The sequence below is a fragment of the Haplochromis burtoni genome, unplaced genomic scaffold (genome assembly GCF_018398535.1).
Source record: "Haplochromis burtoni strain Fernald_Lab_line unplaced genomic scaffold, NCSU_Asbu1 Contig_383, whole genome shotgun sequence".
NCBI lineage: Eukaryota > Metazoa > Chordata > Actinopteri > Cichliformes > Cichlidae > Haplochromis > Haplochromis burtoni.
In genome coordinates, this window is record NW_024582744.1 from 134326 (window position 1) to 146928 (window position 12603).

The 12603-nt window shown below is 39.7% G+C and overlaps 2 protein-coding genes across 17 annotated transcripts in view; one reads left to right on the forward strand and one right to left on the reverse strand.

Annotated features, from left to right (window-relative positions):
- The window catches only part of phka1a (phosphorylase kinase, alpha 1a (muscle)), a 31939-nt gene extending 30427 nt beyond the window's left edge, over positions 1-1512 (reverse strand). For all 16 annotated transcript variants that reach the window (XM_042212634.1, XM_042212639.1, XM_042212637.1 and 13 more), the window contains exon 1: positions 1198-1512. In XM_042212634.1, coding sequence (XP_042068568.1) covers positions 1198-1275 — 78 coding nt within the window. In that variant the 5' untranslated portion in view covers positions 1276-1512. The remainder of the gene's footprint in view (positions 1-1197) is intronic.
- A 7197-nt stretch (positions 1513-8709) lies between these two features.
- LOC121811932 (tripartite motif-containing protein 16-like) overlaps positions 8710-12603 on the forward strand; it is a 5155-nt gene continuing 1261 nt past the window's right edge. The window contains exon 1 of the mRNA XM_042212645.1: positions 8710-10433. Coding sequence (XP_042068579.1) covers positions 8907-10433 — 1527 coding nt within the window. The 5' untranslated portion in view covers positions 8710-8906. The remainder of the gene's footprint in view (positions 10434-12603) is intronic.

A 12603-nucleotide genomic window follows, 5' to 3' on the forward strand; every position in this document is an offset into this window, starting at 1 on the left:
GGGGTTAGTATCTTGCCCAAGGATATTTGGCATGCAGCCAGGAGGCAGCCTGGGATCGAACTACCGACCTTCTGATTAATTATGGGCAACACCTGCAGCCCAGTTATAAAATATTACATCAGAGACTGCAGCAGCAGTTATTCAAACAGCCATATTACAGGGGTGTTCATTGTTGAATGGCTGGGGTGCCACTACCCCCTGTAAAATATGGCTGGCCACCCACCATATGAGAAATATTATATGAGAAATATTACTCTAACAACCCCCATTGAATGGAAAGCATGGCTAGGACCACTCAAGTACTTCATGAATGTACTTTAAGTATTTGTTGCACCACAACACTTGTTGGTAAGCTTTTGATGAATAAAATGGTACTTGTACACTACTTTACTGTAACTGAGCAATCTGAACACTTTTGACTCAATCACACACACATTCATACAAGTGAGCGTATGAAGCGCCTTGAGGCGACTTTTGTTGTGATTTGGCGCTATATAAATAAAATTGAATAAATTGAATTGAAAGTGCTTTTCTCTGTATCTAAGGGCCTTGTCTAACATTCATGCTCACTCTGATTAGGGGTTCAGCACCTTGTAGGAGGATACTTGGACATGCATACTGGAGGAGTTATGAAATCGACCCCCTCTACCCCCATTTGCCTTAATGAAGCACTTACATGGGTACTTTTACATTAAATACTTAAAGTTTCTTTTGCATTTAGGACTGGACTATCACGCCCAGAGTTTTTATATAATATTGATACAAATCTAAACATTTGTCTTTATTTCTAATCAAACACTGTAATGTCCCGTGGGCCACCCCATTTAAAACACTCTGAAACCGCCCCTGCAAGAGGATGTCAAACTTAACATGTCCGCATACTTTTGGCCGCTTCAGAAGACGTTGACATAAAATGGCAAAAACTTCCCCAGTGCATCAAAGACCTCCATTACACTCACAGCTACACACACACACACACACACACACACACACTCTTCAGGGAAAGTGTGTGTGATTCAAAGAGCTCTGCAGCCTTGCGAAATATCGCCCTGCCTCACCTCCTGCATGCATGAAAACATCTGAGTTTAACTCGCAGCGGACCAGCTAACACTGCCTGCACACATGACACCGCCTAAGTGTGTATTTTAAAGCTAACGGTCGCTAAACAGCTGTGAAACAACAACGCTTCACACTCACTTGGTGCCGCAGGATAGTCTGCTGCACTATCCGGGCATAGTTGTCCAATTTAACGCCCGAGTTGCTCCGACTTCTCATGGTGACAAGTCAACGGTTCACTTCAGGAGGGCAGAAGGAAAACTCTCTAAAAGCTCCCCAGAAAAGTCATTTCCTCTTCCCCTCTCTGGGGTCCAACAAGCCGGAAAAGAGGCCCGCTATTACAGTGACCGGAGGAGCTTCTGCCCGGCTGTCATAAAAACAGCTCGGCGGCAGCCTGGAGCTGTAACCTGAACCCAAAGCTGGCTGCGATAAGCTGGTTCCCGGAAGTACCAGTACCAGGAAGACACCGGAAATGTGGAGACTTCAAAATAAAAGCGTAGAAAGGGGGAAAGGGCTCTGCAAGATGTCAAACAAAAAGTTTAACTACACTTTTAGTCCTGGAGATATCTTAATATTAGAAAAAAAAGAAGTGCAATTTCAAAATCAGTCTTTACATAATAAATAAATGCTCCTGTAGTAAATTAAAGAAATCTGTCAGCAAGACTCTTTGGGCTTAAAATGCAAGAAATAATTGTGTAAAACTATAAAAACAGGTTTTATTTTTATTTTTTTATAGTTTTAATTCTGTAGTAGTGAATAAAAAAACAGGTCACTTGCTTCTTCTTCTCTTACTTAATTATTTTGTTTAGTATGAATGACCTTAGGGCAGGTTTTATTAGTAGGAAAAGCTGTAAAACTAAGAAAAATAGAGTTTAAAGTCCAACAATTTTGGATTCCTTCATATTTTCCACACTGGACCAGAATGAAATAAGTGGGCCAGGCCGATTCAGACACCTGGGCCATATGTTTGACACACCTGCCTTAACTGAACTGCTTATTCTGGGAATACTGACACATTTCTCCCAGTCCACTATCATGGGGGGCGGGGACTAGAACCTATCCCAGTTTGGTACACCCTGGACAGATCACCAGGATGTTGCAGAGCTAACAAAGACACTCAGACAGCCATTCATACTCATGGGCATTATAGAATTAGCAGTTAACCTGACCCAACTCTGGGGCTGTGGGAGGAAGCCAGAGTACCCGGAGAGAATCCATGCAGACACAGGAAAAACATGCAAACTAAGTATCTGGCTGATGGTGGATTTAAAACTTTTTGCTGTGAGGGAACAGTGCACTGCCATGCTGCATTATACTATACTTAAAGGCAATGTAAAGAAGTTTTTGGTAAATACTGCCCTGTGCAATAGTCATGACTCTGAGATAGACTGAAGTGGACTGGACTTTACTCCTCATCCACTGACAGCTGGAATAACCTGCAGCCCTGTGTCATTATTTGTAAATGTCTTCAGGATTCGAGTGGGACAGCTTGTCCCAATTGTGACCAGCAGATGGCAGGAGTGCACAGTGAGTAAGAGCTAGTTTCAGTTTTTATTTTAAAAAGTGTGCAGGAAGATGTGCTAATTTATGTGAAACCACCCTGTTATCTGCTGATTTGGAGCCTTGAAAAGGGAATGTTGGGCAGGAACAAAAGCTTTCTTAAGATCCTTCCTTACCAAATGTATTTTGTTGAATTATTGTAGTATTGTAGCATAACTAAGGGAGCACTAAGTATGTGCTTTATCAAAATGGAAAGTTTTGAGGCTAATCTTAAAAGTAGAGACAGTGTCTGTCTCTTGAATCAAAACTAGAAGCTGGTTCCACAGAACCACAGAGCAAAGTTCTCTGTTGGGGTGATACGGTATTATGGGGTCTTTAAGATAAGATGAGGTTTGATTATTTAAGACCTTGTATATGAGGAGCAGGATTTTAAATTTGATTCTGGATTTAACAGGGAGTCAGTGAAGAGATGCCAGTATGTAAGAAATATGCTCTTTCTTTCTAGTTCCTGCCAGGACTCTTGCTGCAGCATTTTGGATTAACTGAAGGCTTTTCAAGAAGTTTAAAGGACATCCTGAAAATAATGAATTACACTAGTCCAGCCTAGAAGTAATAAACAGAAGAAGTAGTAATACAAAAGTAATAAATGCATGAACAAGTTTTTCAGCGTCACTCTGAGATATCACTCAGGATATTTCAGAGTTTTCAGTCACTGACTTTTTTCTTCTCTACAGAACTTTGGGATAGGCTCATGACTCAGACCTCACAGAGTTAAGTCTCATACGTACACAATATAGATATTACAATTAGTTAGGTTTATTTAATCAAGCACATGATCAAAAAGATATCACTGTCTTTTCTCTCTGTTTCTCTTGTCCTCTATTCTTCTCTCCTTGTCCTTCCTTTTTTCCTTCCTCGTCCCCCGGTCCTGTGCGTTCTGATTGTCATAACTTAAAAGCAATAATAATAATAAAGATCATTTAAGACCTTGTATATGAATCTGGAGTGGATCATGGTGGGAAATGAGGGCATGCAAAACAGAAAAACACAGCAATACATAATTGACTGAGAGAAAAAAAGAATAAAGAAATGCTTTCACCAGATGACACTGACACATTTAAATATTTACAGTTATGTACACATATATTTGGACACCTACACAAGTTGTGTCTTTTACCTGTTTATTGAAACATACTCCAGTTATAGATATAATGGACACAGACAGCTTTCATTTTAGAGTGTCCACATTTAAACTGGATGAAGAGTTTAGCAGTTTGAGCTCCTAACATGTGCCAACCTCTTTTTAAAAGGACAAGAAGTAATTTGACAATTAACTCAAAGGCTATCTCATGGGCAGTTCATTCGTCATGTCACTATCAGTTAAGCAGATAAAAGGTGTGGAGTTGTTTTTAGATTTAATGCTTTGGAAGATTTTTGCTGTGAACAGACAATATGTGTCAAAGGGGCCCTGAGGCTGGTAACTCGAACTGAACCAAAGTGCAGTAACCCAGAGTGGAGGTGGAAGGAACGTTTTAACAAGGTTTACTTAACTTATATAAGGGTAATACTTGGCAGTGGCAAAATAAACAGTGACTTGGCTAACATTCAGCTGATGTTTGCTGGAGCCACAGCTGTAAGCTGCTGGTCATGATATGGTTTGGTTATCTGGTGAGAGGGAAACATGAAGATGAAACCAGGAGATGTCCTTACTGGATCATCAGAGCTGAACAGGTGATGGAGAAACAGGTTTACCTTTTAGGTGACATGAATGAGTTGAAGGGAAGTTATGAACTGTTTCTGAGAGACAAATAACCCCAGGATCCTTTTTTAGGTAGCTGACAGCTGGTAACTGTGCAGGGGCGGATCTAGCAAAGTGTTGCCAGGGGGCCAGGTAGGGCATTAACAGGGAGAGGGGGGCACAAAGAAATACTTTTCTTTCTTATTCTCATTTAAAATGTCTCGCTTTTAAAAAATAATTATCTGAATCTTACAACAAACGATTGATAGATTGATGCATATATACCATCAGAACAGTGTACATCACTGTCACAACAGTGTTTATTTTCATTCAAAGGCTTTATGATTTTTCCTATAATGGTGGGCCGGTCTCTAGTCAAAATGCCCGGGACGATTTTTTTGTCCCAGTCCAGCCCTGTATGCAGCTCATCTGCAGTCTGGTGTTACCTACATCTTCCTATTCAGAAGGCAGAATTTCCGAGTTCTGAGTACAATCGAAAGCACCACGACTGCAGTTTTTGTGTTGGATGTAAAAAGCAGGCTAGGATAGAATCAGGCGTGGGATTTCTCTCGTGGAAATGTGCACATTATTTTTTCCTTTCTATTGGTAGGTGGCACAGTGCACTTGTGCAAGCAAGTGTTGGTCAAGTTACTTGAAAAAAGTAATCAGTAACTAATTACTGATTACTTCCCCAAAAAAGTAATCCCGTTACTTTACTGATTACTTATTTTCAAAAGTAATTAATTACTTAGTTACTTAGTTACTTTTTAAAAACACGATTTACAACCTGAATAGGTGATAAAGCGATAGATCTTTCAGCCCAATTCTACTTTTTCTGCATAATCCATCATACAAAATGTAATCAAATGGAAAAGTCTCTTTTTAAAACTTGTTTTATTAGTTTTAATCTTTTAACTTTATGCATCAAGCAAAAATTTAATTATATGCAACATTCTCTGACTGGAAGAAATTTGTTTAACATTTAAACCTATTTTCTGCACATTCCAGCACATAAAATAAAATATTTTTTGTGTTTACACTCAGTCTTTCAAATAGATGCAAGTGAAACACAGCAGAAAATAAATAAAGTCAAAGACTCAGCGGTCCTGTTGCTCTATTTTCACCTGTAAAGCAGGAGTGGGGTAGGCGGAGGTTTACCCTGGTGCAGGTGTGCCACGGTCAGTTGAAGAATCCGCGAGTTTCTCTGTGAATTTCCCATTACGTCGTTGCGCACTCGGTGCTTGCTTGAAGACACTAATTTTTGTCACTTTTTATGGAATCAAACTCAAAGTAAGGTCAGTACTTCCACGCTTTAAACGCTGCACGCTCATACTCTCTCCCACAATCGATATGTGATCCATTGTTGATCTGCACACAGCTGTTGTCACTAACGGCGCACTCGCTTACGTCACTGTCGTGAGACATTCTCGCAAAAAAATCACGGTTTTAGTAACGCAGTAACGCAGCGTTCCTACGGGAAAGTAACGGTAATCTAATTACCGTTTTGCAATAGTAATCCCTTACTTTACTCGTTACTTGAAAAAAGTAATCAGATTACAGTAACGCGTTACAAGTAATGAGTTACTGCCCATCTCTGTGGCAAGTAAGCAAGCTAGAAGACTGGCAAACTTGCTGGGTATCCAGTTACGGAAGCAACACATTAACAAGAGAATTCTGAGTAAAACCAAAGTTACTTTCCCTAGTAACTAGTTACTCTGAAAGTAACGAGTAACTTGAAGTAACTGAGTTACTTTTGATAGAAGTAACTAGTAATGTAACTAAGTTACTAATTTAAAGTAACTTACCCAACACTGCACTAATGACATAGCAACTACCATTTTCACAGTACCCTGAAGCCATTAAGAAGTCATATAATGAGTTTGCTGACAAAAAGAAAAACAAGTCTTTGTAAGTGCAGGGGACACTTGAAAAGATAGATCTGTGTACATCCAAAAAAGCATGTGTACTGAACGCTAACTACTGTGTGCAGGTAACTATATAGGTAAAACCATAAACATCACCTTAGTTATTAGATTTGCTCACTAGCCCACTCTCCTATCAGCGTCATCAGAGGAATTAGTTGGTGTAATAGTTAGGTGACATCTCTGTTAACTATATGCAGTTTGAATGCTCATAGAAATGTTGTGCAAAGTAGGATTAAAAACTGCGTATTATTTTTGCGAGCTAATGCTACTGATCTGGAATTTGGTATACTTGCCTTACAGATGCAATGTGTACGGTTCTGCCCTCTGCTGAATGGTCCTGTCCTCCTACCATGAAATTAGCTATTGTTGCTTTAAGAACAACAATTAGGATGTACTGCACTCTTGCTTATGTTCAATTAGAGATGGACCGATCCGATATTACGTATCGGTATCGGTCCGATACTGACCTAAATTACTGGATCGGATATCGGAGAAAAATAAAAAATGTAATCCGATCCATTAAATATCACGAAAGCACCTCACATACGCCGTAACTCACCTCAGAACGTTAGCACGTCGGAGCAGTATGCATCACGTGATAGAGTGGCTGTGGCATGCGGGACCTGTCGGTGGTCTGGATAGCATTTGGAGCTTCGCTAGCAACCCGGCATTTCATCTCCGACAAAGTTATCCCCGAGAGAAGTAAAGCAAGTGTGTAAGTCCATCTCTGAATGTTTGTAAAGCATTCCTGCGTTAAGCTTAACGAGCGACTGCCTCTTGCTCTCCGGCTGCTACTTCAATCATGAAACTGCTTAATGATCAGCTGATCGGCTTTTCTGTCGCGAGTCTCTCTTGTTTGTTTTTGGCCCACTTTGCACCAGAAAGAGGAAACCAGCGGCTGAACAACAGCAGCACGTTTAAGCTTGATAAGCTGTTGTTAGAATTTATTTAATATTACTTTCTACACCAGGATCTTTTTCTACGTAGCTGACGCTGGTAACTGTGCAGGGGCGGATCTAGCAAAGTTTAGCCAGGGGGGCCGATAGGGCATTAACAGGGAAAAGGGGGCACAAAGACATACTTTTCTTTCTTATTCTCATTTAAAATGTCTAGCTTTTAATAAATAATTATCTGACACCCAAAGTTTTAATTTGATGTAAAATGAATAGAAGTCCATTACTGTATATAGTAACTATTAAGTCTAATATAATATACCCTAGTAAGCTATAGTACTTTTTCCTTTGGGAAGGTACCATCTGTGCAGTCTGCAATTTTGTTGAAGAAAGATGTTGAATCTATTTAATATTTCTTGAAAAATAATTGATTTCTGTGCATTTCACACTGCATCAAATTAAGGTTGATTACGTCGATTAAGCATCATGAGGTGGAGCGTGAGGGGTGGTTCCCTATTTTTTATTTATTTATTTTTGTTGTTGCTGGGAGTTGGAACCCTATTAGTTAGGTTGCTTAATATTTACGCTAAGTACTCTTTAAAATACCAGAATAGGGAGGATGGTGTAGGTCTAAGTTTATTAGATTGATCAGTATTGCTGAACTATGAAATACTTTTTTTGTATACAGGTATAACAGAATAGCTTTAGTGTAGTTGTTGTTTTAAACTTGAGTATGAACTTGCAAAATGCAGCAAGATATTTTAAAAAACAGTTTTGTTGATTAAAAAACACTATATCGGATTCATATCGGTATCGGCAGATATCCAAATTTATGATATCGGTATCGGTATCGGACATAAAAAAGTGGTATCGTGCCATCTCTATTACCAATATTATAATTACATTTGCAGATGATACAGATGCAGATGAAGTAAAAATAAAGTTGTAATACAAATCACTCAATAACTTATTGATTACCAGAATTAAGTAATAGGTGGACCAATCGAAATATCAGTCATATTGATACCATACTAGTGCGGGTACTGATACTTCAGTTTTAGATTCTCTCTCCTATGCTCTGTACATTCCTCCCATTTCCACAGTAAGCAGACATGTCTTTGCATGTCTCTGCAAACATTACTGTTCTCCCAACTTACATGCACAGCTTGCTCCTCCTGTGCTCTACTGTGTTTTGTTGTTGTCATGTGACTCACTTCTTAAAAGTGTCAGTATCAGTACTTGGTAATGGTGTTACTGGCCCTGTATTTACTTGGTATCAAACAATACCAAAATTAGAAAGTTGGAAAACTGTAAAAAGAAATCACATTACTTCTGAACTTTGAACTTGATTGGCTCTTTGTTTCCCTATCTTGTTTTACCTGCTCTTCTCTCTGTCAACAGACCATCTGTCCCACCCCCACACATGCCATTGGTCCCACCTGAGCAATGCTTAGTCCTAATTGGTTATACATAACACCAGTATAGTGGATTCAACCAGGAGTGGGTAATTGAGAGAAGTAAAGCTTACTGAAAGAAATGCAAAATAAAAGCATGGACAATAAAAAAAAAACACAGAAATACATAATCAAGTAAGGGGGAAAAAGGGAACTGTGAAATAATTCCACTGAATGACATTTATCTACTGAAACACCCTACTGTCAAGTGTGACTTCCCTCGTGATTTCCTGAAACAGAGTGTAACCCGATACACACCACTTTTCCCTCCACAGTAAAACTGGTTGACATTAACCTTCACATACAAAGATTCACACGAGACATTCACACAGGACAGACAATGGATCAGGAAAAACTCTGCTGTTCAGTCTGTCTGGATCTACTGAAGAAGCCGGTGACTATTCCCTGTGGACACAACTACTGTATGAGCTGCATTAAAAGACACTGGGATAAAGAGGAACCAAAAGGAGCCTACAGCTGTCCTCAGTGCACAAAGAGTTTCATATCGAGGCCTGAGCTGGAGAAAAACAGCATGTTAGCAGAGTTAGTAGAGGACTTGAAGATATCTGGACACCAAGCTGCTTCAGCTGATCTCTGCTATGCTGGACCTGAAGATGTTTCCTGTGATGTCTGCACTGAAGAGAAGCTGAAAGCAGTGAAGTCCTGTCTGGTATGTTTGGTTTCTTACTGTGAGCAACACCTCCAGCCTCACTATGACTCCTCTGCCTTTGACAAACACAAGCTGGTCAAACCATCGAACAGGCTGAAAGGGAACATCTGTTCAACTCATAATGAGGTGATGAAGATTTTCTGCCGTACTGATCAAAAGTGTATCTGTTATGTCTGCTGTGTGAATGAACATAATCACCATAACACGGTTCAAGTTGAAGAAGAAAGGAAACACAGGCAGAAAGATCTCAAGCTGATTCTGCAAAAAATCCAGCAGAGGATTCAGAGAAGACAGGAGGAAGTGAAAGTGCTTGATAAAGAGGTAGACGGGATTAAAGTGTCGTCTGATGAAGCAATGAAGGACAGTGAGACCATCATCAATGAGCTGGTGAGTTACATTAAAGAAAAGGGAAAAAGTCTAAAGCAGAAGATACAACTCCAGCAGAAAGAGGAAGAGAGTCGAGTTGTAATGCTTCAGAAGAAGCTGGAGCAGGAGATCACTGAGCTGAAGAAGATGGACGAGGAGCTGAAGCAGCTTTTACACACAGAGGACAACGCAGAGTTTCTACTCAGCTACTCCCTGCCTTTCAAACTCAACGATTATACAGACTCACCAAGCTTCAAAATGTGTCCAGTTAAGTACTTTGAGGATCTGCAAACAACAGTGTTAGAAGTCAGAGATAAAATCAAAGCTTTTCTCGCTGAAGAATGGAGGAAGATCACTCTGACAGTGAGATCAGTGGATGTTTTATTGCCACAAAGCAAGCCTAAGACCAGAGATGAGTTTTTAAAATATTCGTACCAACTGACAATGGATTCAGATACAGTGCACCCTAAAATATTTCTGTCTAATCAGAATAGATCTGTGTCAAACACTGTTCAACATCCAACTAATGACTTTTCTTTTCAAAGAAAGGACAGGTTTTCCCACCACCAGCAGGCCCTGAGTAAGGAGAGTCTGATTGGACCTTGTTACTGGGAGGTGGAGATGAAAGGGAAAGGCCTTTCAGTTGCTGTGACGTACAAGAATAAAAATAAACTGGATCAAAGTGATTTTGGAAGTAACAATAAATCCTGGGCATTAGAGTGTTACGGTGACAGCTACAAATTCAGTCACAATAAAATCACAACTCCCCTCTCAGGCCCTCTGTCCTCCAAAATAGGAGTGTACGTGGATCCTAGAGCAGGTGTTCTTTCTTTCTACAGCGTCTCTGACACCATGGCCCTCCTCCACAGAGTCCAGACCACATTCACTAAGCCGCTCTATGCTGGACTGTGGATTTGGAAGAGTTTTTGGGCTGACAACACTGCTACATTTAATGAGATAAAGTAGACCGTTTTCATTGGTTTGTGAACCCATCTTGTTCTTTCCTTTACTCACTGATCAAATGCCATCATTTTAAGCCAGGTGTCACGGGGAAACATGAAATATGAATTAAAATCTGATAGATTTGTTTGTGCAGGAACATGAACTCATATCAGCTAGGTATGATGAGTGCCAGTGTCTGCACATGAATTATTAATCAAAATGTGAGATTAGTTTTGTACGGTTTATACTGTGAGGTTTTCTGTCGCACTGTATGAATCATTCATGAACTTTCTCAATCATTTTTTACTTCTTCCTTTCACTTTTTAAGCATTTTAAGAAAACTGTAATGATGCGTTCAGTACACCCAAAATAATATAAAATCAGTTGTACATTCTTAAAAAATAATGTTTAACAATAATTATTGATTGTTAAAAAGGAACTAGTGAGGGCAGTAGGTTAAACAGGCTGACTATTTTTAATAGTGTCTGCAGTATTTATTGTATCAGTCCAGCTGTTACATGATGTCATTAGTTTCGAATTTGTTCACTGTTATTGACCCGTTATCATGTTTGTAACATTTGTGATGACCACAGATATGACATAGTTGTCTAATAAAGATGAGTTTAGTTTTATTCCAACAACTTTTCACACCTTTAATATTTATATAATTCAGTAGATTTCGTATAGTGAGTATCTTGGAGTATAATGCAGGATTTTCTCTATCCACACAAAAACTGAATACAAATGTTGAGTTAGTTTTTTTTTTAATGTACTTTTAAAGTATCCTTTTAAACAGCTGATTATATGTCATTTTTTTCATCAAAATACCAGCTTAGGTTTTGAAACTGTTGAAATATATACGACAAGACAGGCTTTATAATTCCCATTGTTGGGATATTCACATTGAAACAGTGATTAACATTCAGATGATTTGAATTCAAACAGAAGTGTCAAGCAGTACAAAATAATAAAGACAGTTCATCACCCCAATGTGATGCATGTATAGAGTTCTTCCTAGAAAGTATCATGTTTTCCTTTTTTCAGTCTTAAGCAATAGACCCAGGAGTCTTCTGTGTTCAGCCCCCCCAAAGGAATTAAATTCCCGGACAGCAAGACGGTCTTTGTTTTCTCCATAATCTATCGCTTTGGTTCTCACAGCACTAAACCAAATGGGGTTTCTCAGCAGTTCTCCCCTGAGGATGAACCAAAACCATCTTGCTACACATCTGAACTTTCAGAAGTCTGATGTGGAAAACCAAAGATATAGTCCACTTAGCCTCATGAGATGTTTTGTGTCCTTTATTGTGTGCTTGTGGGTGATCCATTGGGCCCGCACTGCCACCTCATGGTAAGTCAGAGTATTTGCTTTGTAAACTACATGTCTCGTGTCCTTCCTCAGGTAAAGATGCAAATTAGCATGTTGGAGCTTGTTTAATCTGTTTCAGAAGCAAGAAAGCAAGAGCAGCTCAAAGCAGACTGTGGGTTTTCTCCAGCCTTTACCACTTCCTGTAGGTCCTGGTGACTGTTCTTACTGGCCTGGCTCACTCCAAAAGCAGTCATTCTGTTAGTCACGCCACCTCAGAGCCGCAGAAAAGCGTCTCACAGCCTCTGAAGCAGATTTAAGAGTAGAACATACATTCGGTCTCATGGTATTCCCAGTAAAAGAAAGAGAAACTCTGACAGAGTGCTCCTGTTGATAACACACATCTTTAAAGCCTTCTGCTCAGCTTTAGACAAAAGCAGCCCTGGGAGATGAAGTCGTAGATAACCAGCTAGGTGATATCCTTTGTGGAGGATATAATTAAGTAAAAGATGGCCATTTAAATGTGAGACAACCAAACTGATTACTTTACTGTTTTGAAAAAGAGGACAGCTGTCATGGGGATGGAGCGGACTGAGGCACAGACTGAGAGATGGGATTTAAACAGTTCTTTATTTATCCACACCGGGTGCACTATATGCACGGGGGGAGGGGGGGGGACACCAGGGTCTGGAAAACACAAAGCCTGCACACGCGCTCCACTCCTCCTCCCCATAATCCCACTCAGTAGTCCATGTC